The 23510-nt window shown below is 42.1% G+C and overlaps 4 protein-coding genes across 7 annotated transcripts; 3 read left to right on the top strand and 1 right to left on the bottom strand.

Moving 5' to 3' along the window:
• Positions 1-392: 392 nt before the first annotated feature.
• Positions 393-5636, top strand: rack1 (receptor for activated C kinase 1). The gene is made up of 8 exons (XM_083786629.1): positions 393-604; positions 1819-1990; positions 2628-2775; positions 3056-3151; positions 3641-3751; positions 4614-4754; positions 5028-5138; positions 5421-5636. The coding sequence occupies exons 1-8, from the start codon at positions 496-498 to the stop codon at positions 5484-5486; spliced, it is 954 nt and encodes a 317-aa protein (XP_083642755.1). The 5' UTR covers positions 393-495; the 3' UTR covers positions 5487-5636.
• Positions 5637-6518: 882 nt separating this feature from the next.
• nme5 (NME/NM23 family member 5) lies at positions 6519-10514 on the top strand (the record flags this gene model as incomplete). The annotated part of the gene is made up of 5 exons (XM_083786346.1): positions 6519-6650; positions 7458-7663; positions 9974-10074; positions 10191-10309; positions 10440-10514. 5 exons carry the CDS (start codon positions 6519-6521, stop codon positions 10512-10514), a joined length of 633 nt encoding a protein of 210 aa, XP_083642472.1.
• Positions 10515-12091: 1577 nt separating this feature from the next.
• On the top strand, positions 12092-16586 carry LOC310873982 (heterogeneous nuclear ribonucleoprotein D-like). Of its 4 annotated transcripts, none has more exons than XM_083786621.1 (9): positions 12092-12140; positions 12751-13221; positions 14175-14343; positions 14434-14592; positions 14770-14901; positions 15000-15129; positions 15489-15644; positions 15738-15823; positions 16249-16586. In XM_083786621.1, exons 2-8 carry the CDS (start codon positions 12788-12790, stop codon positions 15806-15808), a joined length of 1251 nt encoding a protein of 416 aa, XP_083642747.1. In that variant the 5' UTR covers positions 12092-12140; positions 12751-12787; the 3' UTR covers positions 15809-15823; positions 16249-16586. The 4 variants fall into 4 exon arrangements, with proteins under 4 accessions (XP_083642747.1, XP_083642745.1, XP_083642748.1 ...); XM_083786619.1 differs by having other exon boundaries at positions 15000-15135; XM_083786620.1 differs by having other exon boundaries at positions 12105-12205; positions 15000-15135.
• Positions 16587-16765: 179 nt separating this feature from the next.
• Positions 16766-23495, bottom strand: phykpl (5-phosphohydroxy-L-lysine phospho-lyase). Its single transcript, XM_083786616.1, has 14 exons — positions 23389-23495; positions 23173-23260; positions 22880-22998; positions 22408-22567; positions 21359-21433; positions 21175-21262; positions 20971-21087; positions 20726-20808; positions 20111-20336; positions 18973-19127; positions 18754-18843; positions 18387-18517; positions 18147-18193; positions 16766-17549 (listed from the first exon to the last, which is right to left on the bottom strand). The coding sequence occupies exons 2-13, from the start codon at positions 23232-23234 to the stop codon at positions 18168-18170; spliced, it is 1332 nt and encodes a 443-aa protein (XP_083642742.1). The 5' UTR covers positions 23235-23260; positions 23389-23495; the 3' UTR covers positions 16766-17549; positions 18147-18167.
• Positions 23496-23510: the final 15 nt, after the last annotated feature.

Below are 23510 nucleotides of genomic sequence, written 5' to 3'. Positions count from 1 at the left end.
CATTGACATGCATTATTGGCTATTGCCTATATATAGGCTACTATACTGGTTTCAAATAATATCAGTGAATGCATACACAGTATTACACACGTTTTCAGTGGCCAGATGTTGACATTTAAAGGTATTCTGTTTGCAATGTGTAGGAAAAGGGGAAACAATGATAATACAAAAGTACAAACGTTTGCATTTGTGACATTTAGTTTACGCAAGTGTATATGTGAAACAATCCTAGAAACTATTTATATCTCTCCATTATACAATATATTAATCTATATAGAGATAATAGTGAAACAAGAAACCAAATGAAACCGAAAACGCGCTGGTCCAACAATTCCCAGCATGCTATGCGGCTCGCTCGCGACCCCTCAAAGGTTTTACATCCGGGGCGCGACTTCCTTTTTCTCTGTGCCCAAATGCGATGAGGACCTAGGGCGACCTGGACCTCCACATAATCTAACTCCATCCTTGTAAAAGGCACCGCCAAACCTCGCAAAGATGACCGAGCAGATGACAGTAAGGGGGACCCTAAAGGGGCACAATGGCTGGGTCACCCAAATCGCCACCACGCCTCAGTTTCCCGACATGATTCTGTCCGCGTCCCGAGGTAAGCGCCACTCAGCCCCGGCTCCGCCAACATGGCTACCGCCGCTAGCACGGTTAGCATTGTGGCTAGCGGCTTGGTTGAAGAGCTGATTCAGATGGAAAGTGATACGGTGATATTAGTGGTAGAAATAAGGCGACGCCTAATCAATCCAAAGACACAAACCCAGTCGCGACTCAACGGCGTGAACGTCGAATCTCATACTATTCGCCTAAACGTCACTCGTCCTACCGGCAGTTGGCCAAACCACCTCAACTTTATACTGAACACCGAACACTACATCTATGACACGTGTTTGAGTGCTGGATGTCACAATATGTCGTTCAAATCTTTTACCTGAATGTTTTGGGTGATGGGTGAACGTTTCTTTTTTTTAGCTCAAATAAGGCTCTGGATGTTCGTAGCTCAATCTGGATGTAAACTGAACTCCTTCACCTGTATTTATTTGAACCTGGTTGCAACCGCTACCCTTATGACAGTTCATGTCATGTGTACTGTCCTCTGACTCAAGTCATTTCTCATCAAAGTAAACAGGCAATGATGGAAGATGCACAGATCTTTGACTTCACTAAAGTGAACGTAGCAATACCAGTGTTGTACAAAATCGTGACGTTGGGCATTCAACATATAGCCATATACTCAAAGTAGTAAAGTTGTCATTGTCTAGATCCCCTATTTGAGCTATAAGGTGTAGTACTAATGATCATTGTCTAACTCAATGTTGCAGCTGATAAAGGTAGAGCTTATTTCAATAACTTGCATACTAACTGGGTGGTACAAAAGTAACACTTTGTCGAATGTATTGTAATAAAAGCTCAATATTCCCCTCTGAAATATAGTAGTTCTAAAAGGACATAAAAATGTATATTAAAAGTAGAGGACAAGTATCTACATTGGATTTAACAGTGATTGAATATGATAAATGCATTTAAACATTCCATCCCAGCATCAAGATCTGGGTGCCTTTTTCATTACACCTTCCAGTCTTTGTTTAAATGAAATGAAATAGCAAAATACTAGTATGTATTTGGTGGTAAATGAGCAGTGATGAGAACTCCAATGCCAGCTGTATTTCTTGTGATGATAAAGAGGCTGTTCCTGAGCTCTGAACCAGGTGCTCTCATTTGAGAGATTTTCACTGATATTTGATTTGATGTTGTGGTCTAATGTGTGATACTGAAGAATTAATGAGTTGCCTTTTTTTTTTAATTTCTCAGACAAATCTATAATCATGTGGAAGCTGACCCGTGATGAGACCAACTATGGCATCCCACAGCGTGCCCTCAAGGGCCATTCTCACTTTGTGAGTGACGTTGTCATCTCCTCGGATGGCCAGTTTGCCCTGTCAGGGTCCTGGGATGGCACCCTCCGCCTGTGGGACCTCACCACGTAAGTCACGTCTTACTGGTGGAACACTGATGGGTGAAACTGAAGCAATCGGCTCTCATACTAGCGATGACTGTTATGTTATTACACTACCCACCATCAATCGTAATTGTCCGTGTTTGTTATGACAAGTCTAATCGGATTCCTCCAAATGTTATTTGGAGGAATCCGTGGGTTGGTGGTTGCCCATGGTGGTGATTCTTGTAGGTGAAAGTAAGCTAAAATAAAATGGTACTTTAACCCCCGATGATTATACTTATTCACAGATTGCGATCTGATAAACTGTGCTGAAATCCTGCAAATATGAGGGGCATTTGGACACATTTCTTGACAAAAGTTAAAAAGAAAACCGGTACATTATTTGAGTGACGTCTGCCTATCCTGTTAAATTTGGAAGTATATAATGAGTTGGCTTTAGTTTCATTGGACTTGATCAAACGTATGAACTATGCAATATGTTTGGGATTTCTTTGATTAAATAAACATGGCCTTTTTTATCAATTTTTTTTCCCAGGTCTAAGTTGTGATGGAAACTTAAAATGCTCCTTTGTCACTGATGAGAGAGGCTGTTTCTGAACTAATTGTTCTGTGGTGGGTTGTTTTGTTGAAATGAACAAATGTTTTTTTTGTTTTACTGTAGTGGCACCACCACTCGCCGCTTCGTTGGTCACACCAAGGATGTACTAAGCGTGGCCTTCTCGGCGGACAACCGTCAGATCGTGTCTGGCTCCCGAGACAAGACCATCAAGCTGTGGAACACCCTGGGAGTCTGCAAGTACACAATCCAGGTGTGTTGCTGCACAAGGAGTGTGCATTTCACTGTCGGGAGGCAGCTAACCTGTGGGTTGGTTGCCCATGGTGGTGATGCTTGTAGGTGAAAGTAAGCTAAAATAAAATGGTACTTAACCCCCGATGATTACACCTATATTCACAGATTGCGATCTGAGATACTATGTGCTGAAAATATGCCTAGAAATATGAGGGGGCATTTGGACACATTTCTTGACAAAAGTTAAAAAGGAAACCGGTACATTATTTGAGTGTGACCTCTGACCGTGTCTCCTTCAGGACGAGAGCCACTCCGAGTGGGTCTCCTGTGTGCGCTTCTCCCCCAACAGCAGCAACCCCATTATTGTCTCCTGCGGCTGGGACAAGATGGTTAAGGTATGTCCATCCTCTGTAAAACTACTTTCAGCCTGGTGGCCCGTGGTCGGTATACGCAAAAATGGCAGATCTGCAAGCTCACAGCATGTTGTGATCTGTTGTGAGCTTGTATATTCAGATTGGTATATATAGGGCTTCTGTGGTTAAACTCCTGCATTAGGGTTAGAAGAGATGTGCAAATCCTTGCATTTTGAGAATATATGTTAAATGTTGAGTTTGACAGGGGAAAGTGCAAACATTCTCCTGTTCTAATAACTAACCCTGGTTAGTTATTAGTTGTTCTAAGTGTTTTCAATGTGATCTGTCCATGTACGTGCGTTTGCTGTGGTTTGTCCAATGATTTTAAAAACTTTTATGCATGTATTAGCTGACTGGCTCTGATGAGAACTGTTGATGAGGGCACAACCCACGGAACACATTGAAGCAATGTAAACCTAGGTAGGTGTATGTTGCTATTGACACCCAGTACTTCATTCCCCTCTGCCCCAGGTGTGGAACCTGGCCAACTGTAAGCTGAAGACTAACCACATTGGTCACACTGGCTACCTGAACACAGTGACGGTCTCTCCCGATGGCTCCCTGTGTGCCTCCGGTGGAAAGGTAGAATGAAATCCATTCATCTGGACTGTTTATTCACCCAGTCAGTTTCAGTGCAAGTGTTCAGTTTTGATGGAAAACTAAAAATGCTCCCGTTTAAATATGATGAAAAAGAGGCTGTTACTGAACTGAAATAATTATAATACTCTCCAGCTATTCAAGAGTTGAATAATAAAAGTGTCATTTTCTTGTGACCGTATAGCTTATTTCAGTGGTTTTCAACCAGTGGTCCCCAGCTAAATTATGGAGTTGGTAACCAAATGGACCCTTATAGATCTTTAACTTTGAGAGGGAAAATGTTACGCTTTCAAGACTTACATTATTATTAAACGTCTGAATTACTTCATTTACAAGAAGTCTACACAATTAGAAAATGTGGAATTGTTATTTATTAAATACAGCATAGAATTGTGGACAAAAAACTAAACTAAAGGGACTAAACCTCGTCAAATGGTGGTCCGTGGCTAAATATTCTGAATAAATAGTGGTCCCGGGTAAGGGTATCAACATGGTTGAAACCCCACTGGCTTATTTGAAAGGATTCTATTGGTATACTGCTGTCTCTCTGGAAATTCAGACACATTTTGTGTGTTCTCCTCTCTGCATTTCACTGTCGGGAGGCAGCTAACCTGTGGGTTGGTTGCCCATGGTGGTGATGCTTGTAGGTGAAAGTACGGTAAGCTAAAATGAAATGGTACTTTAACCCCCGATGATTATACTTATTCACACAGTGCGATCTGACCGAGGACTGTGCTGAAATCGTGCAAATTAATGAGGGGGCATTTGGACACATTTCTTGACAAAAGTTAAAAAGGAAACCGGTACATTATTTGTGTGTGACCTCACATTTTGTGTGCTTCTCCAGGACGGGCAGGCCATGCTGTGGGACCTGAATGAAGGCAAACACCTCTACACCCTGGACAGCGGTGACAACATCAACGCCTTGTGCTTCAGCCCCAACCGCTACTGGTTGTGCGCTGCCACCGGTCCCAGCATCAAGATCTGGGTGCGTTTTCATTACACCTTCCCAGTCTTTAAATTCAATCACAAAATACTAAGTATTACTTGTGCGATAAATGAGCGGTGATGCTAACTCCAATGCCAACTGTATTTCTTGTGATGATAAAGAGGCTGTTTCTGAGCTCTGAACCCCCGGGCACTCTTCAGTCGAGAGATTTTCATGAATGTGTGAAAGTTCTCTCGGCCGTTGCAGTGAAACTGCTTTGTCGTGCTTTTGCAGTTATTTGTTTCCTCATGTTCTCTGTCTGCTCTTGTTCAGGACCTGGAGGGCAAGATCATCGTGGATGAGCTGAGACAGGAGGTGATCAGCACCAACAGCAAGGCCGAGCCCCCACAGTGTACTTCCCTGGCCTGGTCTGCTGATGGACAGGTACGATGCATGAACCACCTTGAGCATGTCTTAATTTATAGTCAATTACAAAGGTGTTGCTTGCCAAAAATAACCTTTTGGCAAACGATAACCCTTGTGTGATGAATAAATTAAGCTTTACTTTCACCCCTGGTGATTATACCATTTCACTTAACGCACTGTCATAAACTGACTGATATACCTGCAAATATGAGGGGGCATTTGGACAAACTAATTTGACAAAGGTCGAAACTGACAAAATGACGCAAGTGATTTTTTTCCTTGTCTTTATTTTCTCCTCAGACCCTGTTTGCCGGCTACACTGACAACCTGATCAGAGTGTGGCAGGTTACCATTGGAACTCGATAAGATTTCTCAAGCCGAGCGTTGATTTGAATAAAAGACACTTTAAAAAAAGAGATATTGTGATGTGTTGGATTATTAATCACAGATTTTTTTTTCTTTATTTTGTATTCCTTGGATACTTACAAAATCCACATTAAATGACATTTAAAGATTCATTTGTGTAAAGTAACGTAATTTTCGATTGAAACAGGATGGGGACAACATTGTGAACGATTTGAATGTTTAAGGGTAAAGAATAAGTTGAAGATTGGTTGATGGGTGAATGTCATTATTTGGTGAAATTGGTTGTTCAAGCATATGTCGGCACAAGTTTGATGGGTGGGTGGCAATTATATATTTTAAAAAGGCTGCACAATATAACTGCATGTGATGTCAAATGTTTTTTAAATCGTGCATGTTTTCCATTACAACTCTTACCACTATTTGTAATTTGTTCTACCTGGTTATAACTCAGCCTCCCGAATGAGACTGAGTTGGGCGCGATTCACTAAGCTGTTACACCCATATTTTGGGAGTAAATTAATTTTCCAAACTTTGCAGTTTGCACATTAATAGTAGTCTGAATTTTGTTGAGGGCTGCTCTTTCTCAAGTCTGCTTGGATGCAGACTTGAGACTTGCATGGGACCAAAGCTTGCTGTATGTATTATAGACTAACGTGGCAAGTTTGAGAAATTCCTTTACACCCAAAATGAGTGTATATTGAGACCAAATTGCTACCATCACAAAAGTAGTCCTTGCCAAATGCGTGGCATGGGGAGAATTGCACTTGTTTCAGGCAATACTACTTTTCAACCAGTAGGTGTCCTACCTGACCTAGGGTCTAATTTATTTTCAATGGCAGAGTGCAACAACAAATCGACAGTTGGCCACCTGGCTTGCCCGTAGAGTTGTGTGTATCCTAGCAACCAGCTAGGCTGCAGTTAATGCTACAAAGATGGTTTCATTCATGCTAACGAGTATTGCTACTACGAGCTGCATTCCGTACTTTACGCAGGCGGTGGCCTCTTGAAATGAACTAAACAACCAGGGTCAGGATGTCACAGCCAGAGGCAGGTCACGGTGGTGTTCGTGTGGAGAGAACATTGGCTCTGATCAAACCAGATGCGGTCCACAAAGCAGAGGAGATAGAGGAGCTCATTCTCAAATCGGGCTTCACAATCTTGCAGGTTGGTGCACATGTTTACTGCAAGAAACTGGACAATGGTTAATCAGATTTGTTTAATTGTAGCCTGTAGGCCTATTTAAAGTGCCTTGAATTTTCTTTGCCTCGTTAAAGGTGATATTTTTTTGGTTAAAACAAAGTTGTTAAAAGGTTACATCATATTCTGATAGTAATAATTGCTATCGACTATAGCAATACTATCAGAAATTCAGAATAGCAATGATTACCACCTGAATGTGTTTGCTCAATAATATGGGTCTCTGTCTCTCCAGCTCTTTAATAAAAAGAAAATGCATTTTCAGGTAGGTGACACAATTTCAGCCAATCTGAGACAGTATAGGCCTACCATCAATTACAATTCCACTTGTTTAATCTGTATCCTGATTGGATAAAATGTTATCCCGACCTGAAAATGCATTGTCTGTTTAATAAAAAGCCGGAGCGCTATGGAGACCCCTGTTACTGAAGAAACATTCTAGCAATGAGTACAATCAATATAGAGCTTTTTATTATTCTGATCAGTTAAGGCCTATTCATACTCACATTTTCGGTGATGAGGTGATCTCCAGGGTTTAAAGCTAAAAAATAATCCCAAAACTGAAAACTATTTTTTGCAAATCTGCACTGATCTCATTAAATGACCCCTAATGAAGTCCTCAGGACTGAAATCCGTCCCCTGGACAGAACTTTAAGCCCTGGATCTCATAAGGTGACCAAAACTCATCACCCAAAACTGGAATATGAATAGGCCTTTAGTCGGCAAGCTGGAGCGTAAATCTGATACTTAATGGTACTACTTAATCCCGAGCAGAAGCGGACATTGCAGCTCAGTCCAGAGGAGTGCAGTGACTTCTACGCCGACCATTACGGAAAGAACTTTTTCCCCAGTTTGGCTGCCTTCATGAGCTCTGGTCCTGTCACTGCACTGGATCTGGCTCGGGAAGATGCCATCGCCCACTGGAAAACCATCATAGGTCCCGTCAACAGCGTTCAGGCCAGGGACACTCAACCTGAAAGGTCAGTATTAATTCATCCTGCTTGGCATTATTTTTGGCTTAGTCGAGGGGCCACAGGCCCAAAAGCACCAAGGAATAGTTTTTGTTTTAAGCTAATTTTTATCCCACGATTTTGCAACCCATTTTTTTTAACCCAGTGTCAATTATCTATTGTAATCCTGGGCGCTACACTTCCTCTGCCAACCTGGCGGGGCAGCGGACTGACCTCATGCTTCCTTCTATGCATGAGGAGTCCAAGCTGCTTCTTTTCACCTTACAGGAGGGAATTTCTCCGGCCGGACGTAGTGCGTGGAAGGAACACGTTATTCTGACCAGTTCCTTGGAATAGAGTTTAACCTGTGATGTCATGCCATACTTTTTATTTGTGTTGTTGAGGGGCGCTAGCCCCTCCTTAGCTCTGTTCCATACCCTTCCTGCTTTCGATTCTGCGAATTAATTCGCAGAATCGAAAGCAGGAAGGGTATGGAACAGAGCTAGCCCCTCCTATACACAGGTTTAATGTTTGTCTTCAGTTCAAAGTTTGTTTAGTAAACTCATTGACAATAAAGGGAAAATGTACGTCATAATGTGTCGTTCACGTCATATTGTCTCTTTACTGTTAATGGCGTTTAATGTTTGTGTTGGCACCATTTGTTTTACATCACCATTACATCACCTAATCAACTTGAGTTAGACTTTAATATATTAGCGCTCCTCACTTCACACAGGTGTGATTTTTTTCTATTAATTTGGTCATTAAGGTCCACAGAATGAGAGGCCTGCTCTGCCGGAAACATCGCGAAAAAAGTTATGGCCATTTTTGTATGATATTTTGTGTGGTATTTTGTATACCACACCAGAGACAACCTATATAGGCCTATGGCAACATTTCCAAATTCCATTATGCTTTAAGTAGCATGTGACATGTTATTCTGAATCCATTCCAAGCATTAGTTTTGCACGAAAAACACTCCTTGGCCTAAATTTGGCCATAGCCACTTGACCTCATCACATTTGTGCTGACCTCATCAAGGTTCAAGGAGTTTTATTGTCATTCCATACAATACAAGTACAGAACAAAATGTGATTTCCCAGGTCCTGGTCAGGCATAAAAGAAGGTCTAAAAACACTAAATATAAATAAAAACCTATACCTATTCATGTGTCATGGCTTAAGTTCATAATGCATGAGTTTATGTGTAATCAACAGATCATCACATTTGTGATGACGGCTATGGCCATTTCTTATTCCAGCATGACATCACAGGTCCTCTCAAATGTTGGGTGACTGGCTCCCCGGAACCCACCAGAACCCACCAGTGACACATATAAATATCTTAAACTAATGGCCTAATGTGTGAGGGGCTGTGTACCTTCTCACCACCTTGACAACTTTTTCTCATGTTTTTGTTTTTGTTATGAACGTAATTTAGATCATGTCAAGGACCCCCTAATGAATATGTATTTGGCCCCCGGACTCCCCCCTCCCCCCCTCCACTACCCATCCCCCAGATCCTAGATCTATTGAAAATAGCTGATCTACTAGATTGACTATTTCCCTTGTCCTTATTGTGTCTATGGCACCCCCTGGACATGACACTAGAATGTCACAGGGACTTATCCCAATCCAAAGCAGGGATGCACTGGGGGCCAATTTTATAGTCTGCTGGTATGACTCGCCCCGGGAATTGAACACCGACCTCCCAGTCTCACAGAGGCGTATTTACAATAAGGCCGAGGGCAGGCCGCCGTCTGTCCAAGTCTCAGTCTCACCTGTCCTTGAAACCAGAAACCCAAACTTAGAACAATGGGAGTGCAATTGCTCCGACTTGCTCGTGTATTCGCCCCCCCGTCCTTTCACGGCCCGGGCGTGTCCATTACGTGGTGCGACCCTCCCATAGATATGCAAATACAACGCCTTTGTGTTCACACACCTTGCTGTCAAAGAACGCATGGGGGATACATTTGACACCCTACTAAAGGTATTTGATGCGTGCCCAGCTGAAGTTTTTTCCAGTGTATAAGATACACGAGATATAAGAATTATATTTTAGCCTGGCCAACTTGTCATTCCTGCATACGCCACTGCAGTCTCAGGGCAGATATTCTAACTACAAGGCCTGTGAGCTGATTCTCCCTGTAGCTACATTTATGTGATCATTTACCTAGTTTATTGACTAGAGTTCATTCTTACTATGAAGATGTTGAGCAGTTTTCTGATTGATGCTGTCAAAGTAGGTTGAGTTCTGGTGTCATATAGTGATGTACAATAATGATCCTTTGACAGCCGTAGCAGAAATTATACAAATACATTCTGAAAACTCTTCCCATAGCCTTCGAGCGATGTATGGAATCTCTGAGCTCTGCAATGCCGTTCATGGTAGTGATACATTCATAGCAGCTGAGAGGGAGCTCAAGTACATGTTTCCAAACTGTAAGTCTCACATGGAAAACACACAATTATTATTCTTATATACGTTAAACTGTCAGCTTGTGAACACTTAACTGTACGTTCCAATTACCGCCCCTCTCTCTCGTCTATCATGACAGCTGTTATTGAACCTGTTCCAACGGTAGAAGCTGCCAAAGAATACCTGATCAAGTATGTGAATCCCACACTGCTCAGAGGTCTTACTGAACTCTGCAAGGAGAAGCCTCTCAATCCATGTGTAAGCTAAGCATCAGAATGTTGGACAGATGTATCCAATTATTGTATTTATCAGTGTTAAAACATGATATGTTTGCTTTTGTCAGCATGTCGTGCTACTTTCATGGATTTGTCTTCTTCATTTTCAACAGACTTGGATTGCTGACTGGCTGATCAAAAACAATCCAAACAAACCTAACGTGTTTGATGGGGCTATTGTGGAATAAGCAGAATAACAATATATAACTTCTTACACTTGACATCTCAATCCTAGAATGAAATTAAATGGTATTTTGACTATTTTTTATTATTATAATATACTGGCATTTGTAATTAAATCATTTCCAAACACATGTTGAGATTATTTTTTTTCGTCTTGGTATAACCAAAATATATGCAAATGACTATTATGGAGGCTGATCTCGACTGCCATGCACTCAATAATAATCTCAATAAACAATATAATAAACCATGCAATGTACTCAACCAGCCTGTAACTCTCTTAAATGACATGACTATCTGCAATCCAGTTGTTAAATCAGATCAGACCTCAGAACCATTGCAACTGCATAGCTGGTGTCAAATATAAATCCCAAAGAACATGGGCATGGTATTTTGTGCTGTTTGCATTGTCTGTTGCTGTAAAAAACAAACTACATATAGGCCTACAGTTTATAATTGACACAGACAGGCTATAATTTAGTGTGTTAAACTGAACTGATCATTTTGTACAAGCAGACTTGAGGCTGCACTTCACTTTCACTCACATGAAATGGTGAAGAAAGATGACATAGGCTATATAAGACATGTTGCATGTTTATATTCAGTCTGGGTATTTTATCAGGTAGGCTAGAGCTAATTGCCTTTGGCACGTACAGTAGGCTGCATACAGACTAGCATCCATATTATAAGTAAAAGAGAAACACTCAAAACAAACATTTATGGCCCCCCTTTGCCTTTTATTATTTCCATTAATTGGTAACCGGAAGTGTTGGCACCGACCTAATTGGCTTTGGTTCCAATAGTTATGGAATAGTGTGCAAGGTTTACTGTCATGTTGAGAGGAAAGGGTGGGGAAACTTGAAGCCACGCTGTTGGCTAAGAATTAAACCCTCCTTTATCGTATAAGAAGTGTATTTTTTGGAGAGGTCACTCATAAGACACGTTACTTAAAGAATTTGATTTTACATCTATAAAGAGCATCTCAGAAATGCATTTGTTTGATACAAATTCTTGTTCTAAAACTGGTCTTTGGTTAACAGATGAATGCAATGAAGCATGCAAATCAAAAGCGACTGAAAGGTTCAATGGGAGTTGTTGTCTGTTGACAGGCTATAATTCCATGTAATAGATACCAATTCAGATTCCATAGCATGAATTTGTCAAGACGAAATTGCTTAACTTTTTTAACCAGTCCAATAATATTTAACAGCATTCACACGCAACTTTGTAAATAAATAAATAAAATAAAAAATAATAACAGATACATATATGTGTGTACTGTTGTGCAAATTCCCATTTAACAGTGCCAAATGCAATGTTTTGGACATGACTCGACATAATACCAAACAAACTATCAAGTCCAAGTTGTCCAACCCCAAGAATGTGCCTGAAAGCAGAAAAGGTACTCAAAGTTCCCTGTGTGTAAAGGGCGTGAACATCTGAAGGAAAAAAAATGAACGTGGTTTTGTGATTGGTCGGCGCTACGATTGGCAGCACTGACGATCCAACCAGACCGCCTCCTGCCGGCAGTGTGTTTTTTTTCGCTACCGGTTCTATAAAACCAACCACGAGTTTGCGTCGTATCGTATGGGAGAATCCATCTTGAAGAGTGCTCTCCGATTGTGTGATCAGTAAGCAGTCCTTTTTCCGTCTAAAAATACGTTTCTCGGAGGTTTGTTTAGTTGAGACTCAGCGCGTAAGTACGTTTGATTGTGGTGGATCTGTCGTTAAAGTTCTAGAACGGAGTGATAATTACGTAATTTGCAATTATACAAATTTACACAGTGTGTGTCTGTGGAGCGAGGCACGGCCTCCTCCGCATTACGTAACTGCGAATAGAGTTGCACGTTCGTTTTCATGGGTTTGGTTTATCACCAGCGGCCATGCAGCTTCTTCTTCAGACATCTGGCTCTGCATGTTAAAAGATTGCAGACCGCCGGTTATCTTTTCGTTTGTCGCAGCAGATCCGTTCCGTTATTTGCCTACTAAACTGAAGTAAAAAAAGGGGGTCTCCCTGTTAAATGTATGGACCGTGGAACCGGTCAAAATGGTGGTAGATGTATGTATGCATTGGCACGGCGTTAATGGCGAAGCATGTTTTACTGAGGGGGGATCCAAAATGTGCTAGACCTATTGGATTCATGAATTGTAGTGGGAGGAGGGAACAACAATGGCAGCAGTACTTATGTAAGGGAGCAACACAGCTAAAAGTGGGATTTTTTTTTTAATTTATCTCCTCAGGATTATAAAATAGAGGGATCATACTAGGTTTATAAAAATGTCCGACACCGAGCAGCAGTTCATGGAAACGTCGGAAAACGGCCACGAACTCGACGAGGATTTTAACGGAGGCGCCGCCGAGGAGGAGGAGGAGGAGGAACCGCAGCACGAGTTGGAGGAGGCAGAGCCGGAGCAGGAGGCCATAGACGACGGGATCGACGGAGACGCCGAGGCCGAATCGGAACTGGTGGACGACGCAGAGGAGGACTCCACAGAAACGGCAGTAGCGGTAGTAGCGGCGGCGGCTGAAGCAGCAGGGCCCGAAGCCGAAGTAGAAGCAGAGTCCGCTCTGGACGACGGCGATGGTGGCGAAGAACAGGCGACGGAGGAGGGGGGAGGCGAGGCAGGAGACGAACTCGAAGCCCAGAACGGCGCCGGCGGAGCCTCGGAAGGCGGGCAGATCAACGCCAGTAAAGGGGAGGAGGATGCGGGGTGAGTTTTTATTTTTTAATATATTATCATTGTGAATTTTAAATGCATTTTTGAGTGGATTCGGCCTAGTTGAAGCTCCAGGTTTCGTCCTAGTTCCTTTGTTCCGCCGGGCTTTGTTGGCGCCATGTGCCGAAGGGAAGGGGGGAGGGGCAGCCACATAGAACATGATTGTACTCTAGTTCAACGTATGTGTGGTGGGTTTCGATCGGATGCCTAACCGATCGCGTTTACTGTGCGGATGCATTCCGGCCTATATTCTATTAAAAATGTAGATGGAAGAAAAGGAACCGTAAGCTAGTGGGATCGGGGAACAGGACCCCTACCTTCCCCTTCCTACGTCACTGGTGGCAACAGATGTTCTGGAACAGTTTGTGCACTTGCCCACCAGCGCGCCCTGCCCCCCAATCCTGAATGAGCTATTTAGTGGCGCTGCTAATGTTACAATATAAAACATTTAGCGGACACTCTTATCCATGGCAACAGAATGGATGCTAGGTTCTTGGCTTCCTTATGATTCTCGACGACTTTTGGTAATGCATTACCACGTGGTCGTCTTGCTTACTGTAAAGTGCTCTGGATTAAGAGCTTCTGCTAAATGCCTAAATTGCAACCAACTTCAAAAGTATGCGATCGTTAAAATGGTCCTCCGAACCCTGGTCAACTTACGACATGGTCATGTAGATGGAGTGAAGAAAGCTTTAAATGCAGCAAAATAACTACTGAGATACCAAGTAAACATCAAACCTAGCATCTGTAAACACGTGAACAAGCAAACGGCATGACTTCCTAAATGTGAATAAGTACCCAACAGAGGCACATCTGCATGGTAACTAGCAGCAATTGAAAAATTGTGACGAAGTGATTGCAAAAAAACAAGAGTGTTGGGGGTATAGTTAACTGTAATGCTATGCTGTGGTGTTAAACTGTTTACCACTTTGTTTTTGTTGGCTTAGGAAAATGTTTGTCGGGGGTCTCAGCTGGGACACGAGTAAGAAGGATCTCAAAGATTACTTCTCTAAATTTGGTGAAGTGACAGACTGCACCATAAAAATGGACCAGCAGACAGGCCGGTCAAGAGGGTTCGGCTTTATTCTCTTTAAAGAAGCAGTTGCAGTAGATAAAGTGAGTTGAAACGACGTTTTTTTAATGTTGTGTATTGTGTAATAAGCAGTGTGTTCAGAAGGGAAACTTAACCATGCACATTTCCAATAGGTCCTTGAACAGAAGGAACACAGGCTAGATGGTCGACAGATTGACCCTAAGAAGGCAATGGCTATGAAGAAGGAGCCAGTCAAGAAGATCTTTGTTGGAGGCCTCAACCCAGACACAGACAAAGATGTTATCCAGGAGTACTTTGGCACTTTTGGAGAGGTAAGGTCCTAATGCTCAAACAACTGCGGCCTATTTTCTTTTTCCTATTTCTTGGTGAAAATAACATGTTCAGCTTGTAGATCGGCTGTGTTCGGCGCACAGCAAATGGATGAGGCTTGAAGTGGCTACAGCAGAACTGTCTTAATGAATGCCTTTCATTGTTTTATCGTCTTTCAGATCGAAACGATTGAGCTCCCGCAAGATCCAAAGACGGAGAAGAGGAGGGGATTTGTTTTTATCACGTATAAGGAAGAGAATCCAGTCAAAAAAGTTTTGGAAAAGAAATTCCATAATGTCAGTGGGAGCAAGGTAAAGAACAATTGTTTTTAAAAATAGAATTCATGCATAATGGCAAAATGTCCATGACTTCAGTCTAATGTCTATGCATGTCTTGTGTGGTGTTGCAGTGTGAGATTAAAATAGCCCAGCCCAAAGAGGTGTACCAGCAGCAGCAGTATGGCGGTGGTCGTGGAGGTGGCGGCGGAGGCGGTGGTGGTGGTGGAGGAGGAGGAGGATATGGGGGGCGTGGCAGAGGACGTGGAAGTGAGTGTCCATCCATTACTTTATTTACCAACAATGCCAACTGCTGGTGTGTGTGTCTTTTAGTACTGCCATTTCTATTGTATTGCTATATTTGTGTATTTTCTCATTTTGATACAATGTTTGTATCAAAACCAAGATTTATACTTGTATATTAGGATGCAACGGCCGTATTATGTTAAACTTAATTTTGTATATATCTAATTTATTGCCCTTTTCTCACCTTGCAATGTTGGGAGTCGAAACCCAAGAATCTGACCCGGTTTAATCCTTTATATGTAGACTTTGTAAGTCCTATTGACGACTAGTTAAATATGAAATGGTGTGAGATGTCTCGTGTCTCCTGTCGTTTCCAGGCGGCCAGAGCCAGAACTGGAACCAAGGATACAACAACTACTGGAACCAGGGCTACGGCTATGGACAGGGCTACGGACAAGGATATGGATATGGCAGCTATGGCAACTATGACTACTCTGCTGGATATTACGGCTATGGGGGTGGCTACGACTACAGTAAGCGATAACTGCCCCCAGCGAGAAAAACGTAATTTTCTTGGTCGTTGTTGTACAGAAGCACTCAGTCCCTTTTTTTTCCTTGTCCTCCAGACCAGGGCAATACAAGCTATGGGAAAACTCCAAGACGTGGAGGCCACCAGAGTAGCTACAAGCCATACTGATCACAAGTAGTGCAGGTATGCATTTTTGCATCATCTATAGTAACATGACAATCTAGCTCTAACCATTAGTGCCTTTTTGACTCAAAATTCTTCCATCTAGTCTTAAAACTCATTCAAACATTGTGGTGGTGAATGGGGGGCAGGGGGGACTGTGTCATGGGGTCTAGAATCATTAATTGTGGATTCATTCCATGTGCCAATCATTAAGATGCATCCCTACAAACACTACTGGATCAATAAGGGTTGAGGTGGTGGTGGTAGTAGGGTTTTCATTGGGGTGCTAGCTAGGTAATGCAGCTACTGGTCTTGTCCCCTCCGGTTGTGTCTGTGTCCATTCTGTAAAGATCTGTAAAGCTCATTCATGTTCTTGCCTTTCTGTAACTTATGTTGTATACATTTATTTTTTTAGTAACACTGAGCACCGTGTTTTTTCTCTTAAGGTCTAAAGTAAATAAGAGAAGGAACCCATGGTCCAACCACAGCCATCATGGGCTCTGGCTTTTCCTTTGGAGTTGGCAGAAATTTGGACTCATGCTCCATATGTACAGATCAAGTGAGGAACTGGGGAAGCAAATGTCACTTTTCCACTTTTTATTTTATATTGTTTTGTGTCCATTTACATTTCCAGCAATGGAAGTGTTATTTTTACTGTACTTTTTGGTACCTTTTTTTGAATCTAATGTATTGTATGGTTGTATTTTACATGTCTACTGGATTTACCAACAAGCAAGGAGCAGAGCTTTTGAAGCTCAAGAATAAAACAAATTTTTGCATATTTTTTTTTTCTCTTTGGTGTTTGTAGATTTTTAGTTTTTCTTTCCTGAGTGTTTGATGCGAGCTGCATGGCTTCAGATGTGGGGTGAGGAAAGACGGATAAGGGATTTAACTAATCAAAGGGTTAATTGTAAGTGTGTTAAGTGAATGTTTGCAGTTGGTTAAGTAGACAAGGACAACCAGTTCTTTTTTTTTTTCATTTCATTTTTTTTTTTTGCTTTGGCTTTTAAAAGGAGATTCTTTCCCATCATGTCTGCAATTTTAAGTGGCTTTACTAGTGTTATGATACAACCGAAAGCAAGCCTGTTTAAATGTAAGAGGGCACTCCCTCTCTCACTGGAAACTCATTCCTCTAGTGTCTTGGGCAAATTGGTAGAAATAAACTTTTGATTTATATTACACATGGATCCTTTTGTTATTATTTGTAAAAGTAATGTTAAATGTTTTGTACTGTTAAATGGCTTGCTTGCTTTTTTTTTTGTCTTGGATAATGGTAAAGTTCCTACGGATGCCTTTGGATAACTGGCAGAGTGCTTCACTTGCTGCTGGATATCTGGCTAAGATTTTGTACTCACCCCCCCTGCTAGGTGTGAACCTCCAGTATTTTTGGTATGTTTACTGTGAAAAGGTCCAGGAGATTTAAGGTTTTACTCTGGTAAGTTCTTATTCCCCATATTTTAAGAATGTCGCAGAGACGGTTGCATATAGAATGTGTCTTTATTTTCTTTTTGCTACGACGGATGCAAGGATGTGAAAGAGGCAGGATAAACTGTATTTAAAATGTTTATTGAGGTTTGGCTTAAGACATTTCCTATGAAAAGCAACCATTAGTGTTGCAGTACAAGTGTTTCTCTTGCTTTGGTCTCAGACATTAAGTCTTGATCACAGTGGCTGTGTTTAATGTGGTTCAATCAAATGACTACAGAACACTGGCAATGGAATGGCCTGTATATTCAAGTAGAAATGCCTGAAAAGAACAGAATAGAATGAAGTGTTACTTTAGTAGTGTACTTTAGAAAGCATCACAACTCCAGAGGAGATCAACTGAGCCTCCAATGTTAGTTGACATGGGCACTTGCTTTTAGCGATGCCCCAGTTTACAGTATTAAAACATCACTAGTCTAATGGTGTTGCCTCCCTGTCCGGTCTGTAGCTGTCGATAGAAAGTTAGGTGTACAGTTTGAAGGAATTGGTGAGTCGGTGATCTTATGTCCACTCAATGCTACAGTGTATTGCATCAAATGGGCAGAGTTTTTGTGAGCTCACAAGGGTTTTGTGTTAAGATGACATTTGAACTGTGACAACTACGGGTCCCCTATTATGGAGGTACAAAGTGAACATATTCTGCCATAGGAAATACCAGTATGAAAGGTAATGAAATTGTTTTGAGATTGGAGTGCATTTTACCAGTTGGTGAAGTCAACTGGATTATCAGAAAATAATTGATACTCCATTTTGACTTCACCAACTTCTTCATAAATTATGAAGATGCCTATATCTCTACCTCTGAACCTTCTGAATGTGACCAACAGCTATTAAATGTTTTTCTACAGGATTTACAAACCTGTAAATGTCTTCATTTTTCCTATTTAAGGTCCTGGGTCTCCATATCTGGGGAAAAATTGAACATTGATTGCTTAATCATGAATTGAACTGTACGATAATCTTGTGCTTCTATAATTTATACCTTTTTAGGTGTTGCAACTTTTTCTCTTGGTACTTCTGATTTGTGTCTGCATACTGACCTTAGAGTATATATTAAGGTACTGACGTACTGTAACATTGTATGATGTCATTGTCTCACCTGTGAGGATGTGGTCGATGCTATGTGCTACCAGCTCAGCATCTTCCATACTGAAGCACATGGGCGGTTTAAACTTAACGACACTCTCCCATGGTCCATCTGTGCTGACACAAATCCGCTCCTTTTTCAGCCTGCAATACAAATAGATAAGATTCCCAAAGCAGAGACCAAAAATTGAGGGCACCAACTGTTTGGTCATGACCCTTTATTTCTACAGTAAGGCTTGATTTGTACTTGTACTGCCATTCTGCCAATGTTGTTCTGTAGCTCACAAATGCCTTGCAGCATGGATCCGTAAGCTTTTATATTGGCCAATTTTGGCGTGATGTCAGATTTATAACAAGTATAAATCAGTGTTGACCATCACCTCTTCACCACCCTTGATGCAACATCCGTGGCTGGGGTCTTCAGCGCTCTGTCTGACACCAGCTCCAAGCCCACAAATAGACCGACCCCTCTGCAAAGAACCAAGGATTACAAGTGAAAAGCAGTCAGTGACAGTGCTGTACAGATTCAGGCTGTTAAATTCATCATCAGTACATCATTTTGTAATACTATGAATTGCTAGTTGATACTGTGCTCTTACCGGACATCTCCAATGATTTGATGTTTAGTTTTCAGCTTTGTGAGCAGGTCTTTGAGATGCCCTCCCACTCTGGTGGAGTTCCCTCTTAGGTCCTCTTTCTCGATGACGTCAAGAACTGCCAAGCCAATGGCACACGACACTGGGTTACCTCCAAACTGCAAGAGGTCGGACGGAATGGAATTCCCTAATTGTTTTTAGCACGTATTAGAAAAAGAAAATGCTGTCCAACATAGTTGGGGGGAAAAAAAACAAAGCACGGTCCAATAACCATGTCATGGCCTGTGGATCTATCATGACAAGTCTCCCATTAATGAGAGACGGTGGGATTTGTGATTTGCAAGATTTGCAAGATTTGATTTGTAGTAAGCGCTGTAGGAAAAACTAGCTCTTCCAGTGTGTGTGTGTGTGTGTGTACTCAACTGTGCATACGTGTGTGCGCATGTACGTGCGTGTGTTAATATTAACCATATGCAGTACTAAGTTGGCCTGCTAGCAGTGTGAACAAAAAACTTGGGTTGTACTGAACTGAAAAATTACCTCCAGACCGGCAAACACAGACCCTCTATGTAAAAATATATGGCTATTCTCATTAAGAGCCTCTACAGCAGTGCTCGTTGGGCACTGGCCTACTTGTAAATGCATGCCCCACCTAGATATTATTTCTGTGTCCCTTTTATGCCCATATATGGAGTTCTTTGTCAGGCATGCCCAAATGTGGAGTCTATGCAGACGTCAAAATGATGTCAGAATAGGCCAGCTCCATATTTGGACAATGGGCAAGGGCCCCTGTCCAGACCCAGGCAGAGGCCTTTTTGGGGCGGTTCTGGACAACCGTAGGTCCGACCGACTCGACACAGGCTACTGCACCCCCTGTGGTGGTGTGGAGCGTGTGTGTTGGATTTGAAATCGGTGGGGCGAACGGTTCCCGAGTTACGTGGATTACACACGTACGTACAGACAGAGACTTGGTGCATTTATAGATCGATAGATAGATGCTGTAAAATTTTTGACACATGAACATTTTAAAGATTTCTTTCCCCCAAATTTGACCTTTAGTGAGTTTAATGTATGTGTTACAGATTGATGACTAAATTGGTAGCATGGACTTATTTTATTCCCGCTGATCTGTAATAGTCACCGTGTTGAAGTACTCCACGCCAGTGGCAGTGAAAGCTCCAGCAATCTCTACCGTGGTTGCCACACATGCCAAGGGGTGCCCGTTGCCCATGGGTTTCCCCATTGTTACTATGTCAGGGCTGAAATCCTCTCCCTGCAGCTCAAAACCCCAGAAGTGACTTCCCACACGTCCAAACCCTGTCTGCACCTCGTCCGCCACAAACACCCCCCCTGCCGAGCGGACATATCTGTGAAGAAGAGAGAAATCCAAATCATTATGTTTTTGTCCCAGGATTCAGGAAATGTCGATTGTCGAAGATGAAATTGCTCCACTTCACTCATGTCTTAGGGTTAGTTCAGATTTTTAGACTTAATGCTGTATGAAATACTTGCCATTTATAAAGTGGTTGCAAAGGTATTAATTGATTGCCGTGGTTCTGGTCTGTTTTTTTTGTGAATATTACCGTATTGTGCCGAATATGAGACAACTCTGAAACTATACAAAGTTTATAAACTTAAGCAAGGTAATCAGGCAATCAATACCCTTGCCACCACTATATTAATGGCAAGTATTTCCTCCAGCTTTAAGTAAAACAAATCTGAATGAACCCTTTAAGAGTGACTACTGAGGACTCACTCGGCTACTTTAGTTGAGTATCCTTGTGGCAGGATGATTTGCCCTCCAACGCTTGGCAATGACTCTGCGACAAATGCAGAGATCTGTTGAAAATGAGTTGAAAGAAAAAAAAGAGAAATTATACATTGATCACCATGAATAATCATAACACTATTTGGCCATGCAGTGGCTTCACATGTGGTTCTACATTATGCATTACTGCAGTTTGCAGTACTATTAGCAAACTGAATTGTACTAAATCGTACCTTCCTGCCTTTCCCTTGCACCTCGTCTATTTTGTCTTTCACAGTGGCAGCATATGCTTCGGCCGGGTTGGGGTGGTCGTCTTTATATATTCCTCTGTAGGTGTCTGGCAAGGGTACCTAGGAGAATGATGTGTACTATTTTGTCATGGAAAATATTCACTGTTGGTCAGCAGTTCCAAATGATGCTTATGTAAGCTTACACACCACATGAACCCATTCTTTCTGTCCTGCCAGTTTCCGGAACTTGTATGGACTAATGTCGATGAGAGACATAAGGTGTCCATGGTATGCACTGGTATAGAAGGAGAGTTGTATTGTAATTGATATATTTATTTGTACGTTTTATTGTCTATGTCAAAATGACAGTAAAAAAAACCTCTAAACTCACTGGTCGAGCACAATGACATCTTCGTGTTGTGTGTACTGCTGTGCCAGGCGGAGAGCGAGATCGTTGGCCTCAGACCTGTTGGGTGAATGAATGGATAAATCACCTTCAATAGGGAGGCAGTGGCTCAGGGGTAGAGTGGCCGGTAGAGCAGCTGGATGGGAACCATGAGGTTACCAGTTCGATCCCGAAGTGTCCTTGAGCACTGAACCCCTAATTGCTCCTGATGTGCAGGTTGGCGCCTTGCATGGTTTCCGCTGCCATCGGTGTGTGAATGGGTGAATGTAATGCACAATCTATGTGAAGCGCCTTGGATAAAGGCGCTATATAAATGCACCATTTACCAATGTCATGCTATATAGAATTTCATAGACTAGAGGAAGGAAACCAAGGACAGACAGAGCAGTGACATGCAAGACGTGATGGGATGGGTTTAGATTCAAACCTGGGTCCTCACGGTCGTCATCCTTGTGTGCCAGTTTATTCATTTATATTCTGTATTTGCGTTTTTTTGGCAGCAATATATTAGAACCCCAGACTCCCAGTCCCAGGGCATACACTCTAGTAGTCTAGTAGTCTAATTCACTGCACATGCATTTATCAGCAGCATGTGGCAAATACAAATATTTAAATCTTTAATCACTTTGTGTGCACCACCACTGATGTAATCTCCTCGTCTGGTTCTGACAGACAGGTAATGTGTGCAGGCTGGGTGGTGTGTGACAATCCGGTTGAAGTATTCCTTCGGTACGGCGACTGCGGCGGCGGGCCCGGGAGAACAATAACGCGACACGGGACATGTATCACGCTAAAGATTCACTATAAGTTTATTACACAACAGGGAACATATATAGTGCTGGATCATAATGACGTGACCACAAGATATGAGACAAAATAACGTGCCTACTGCAGCAAGGCTGACCTCGCTGTCGCTGAGATGTCTCTCGTAGCCACAGTTCAGGCAGTACACAATACATATCAAGTACACTGTATCTCAAGTTCAAGTACACAGACATGGGCAACTCATGATCATTATAACAACCACCACTCACCCAGAGTTGACAAAATAGAAGACACACAGCTTGTCAGGCAGTGTGGCAGCCAGGCGTTCTGCATAGAGGGTGATATTGTCGTGCAGGAAGCGTGAGTTTGTGTTCAGTAACTCCATCTGAGCTGCTGCAGCTTGTGTGATGCTGGGGTGACAGTGGCCCACTGGAATAGACAAACACCAAGTTATACAAAGTGTGCCCACTAGAGGGCAAAATTGAATTGAGAATGTTGTGTTGATTGATTTATTAACAGTTTGCAGAATTACGTTACATTTCATTTAGTACAAGTCAATACAAAGACTGTTAACTGTGAGTGGACGACGCCATAACGCATTACACTTGTTTGTTTACAGCCATAGACCACGTCATGTGACTCAATTTCCTCGTCGAGTTGAACGAGTTCGGAAGTTGTATCGATATGTTTATAAAAAACAAACATGTTGCTCTATTTAAAAACAGTTTGATGGGGTTTTACCATGCTGAACGTTGCTGATGCAGTCTAAATACCGCTGGTCGTTCTCGTCATACAAGTATTGACCCCGAGCTCTCACTATTTTCACTGGGTCATCTGAATAAAACAGTCTACAGGACGATCTGGGAGAAAAACAACAACAATACATTTAATAGCTCTTCTTAATACGGTGTAACACGGCTGTTATTAACATTGACATAAACAGACAGTCTTGATACTAGTTTTAGATTGCCGTTATGAATGCTAGCAGGATAGATAGAAATCAGTTCACTGTGACAATGTGATTGTTTACCTACCCGATGTATTTCTTTCTCATCGCAAGAGTCTGTTCTTTTCGGAACTTTTCTGATGATGCCATTCTCGAGTCGATGCTCTGTCATCTGTCTGGGATGAATTAATTACACGGCTCCACGTTGAGGGTCGATCGGTTCGTTCTTCTAAGTAAACAGCGTAGTAAAGAGTACAGTAGGAGTAGACCATAGCGTTATGGGAGTAATAATACAGTAACAAACCTCTCTACGCATGCGTCTTCCTGAATCATGGCTGCTATATTTGTTTGGTGTTTTACAAATCACGTTTTATATAGGCTTACATTATATAACACAACTATATCTTATTCACGCCTTTTTTATAT

This window comes from Protomyctophum parallelum (assembly GCF_964188405.1).
Source record: "Protomyctophum parallelum genome assembly, chromosome: 16".
NCBI classification, from domain to species: domain Eukaryota; kingdom Metazoa; phylum Chordata; class Actinopteri; order Myctophiformes; family Myctophidae; genus Protomyctophum; species Protomyctophum parallelum.
The sequence above is the reverse complement of the archived record's forward strand: the minus strand, read 5'-3'. Positions and strand labels throughout refer to the sequence as shown.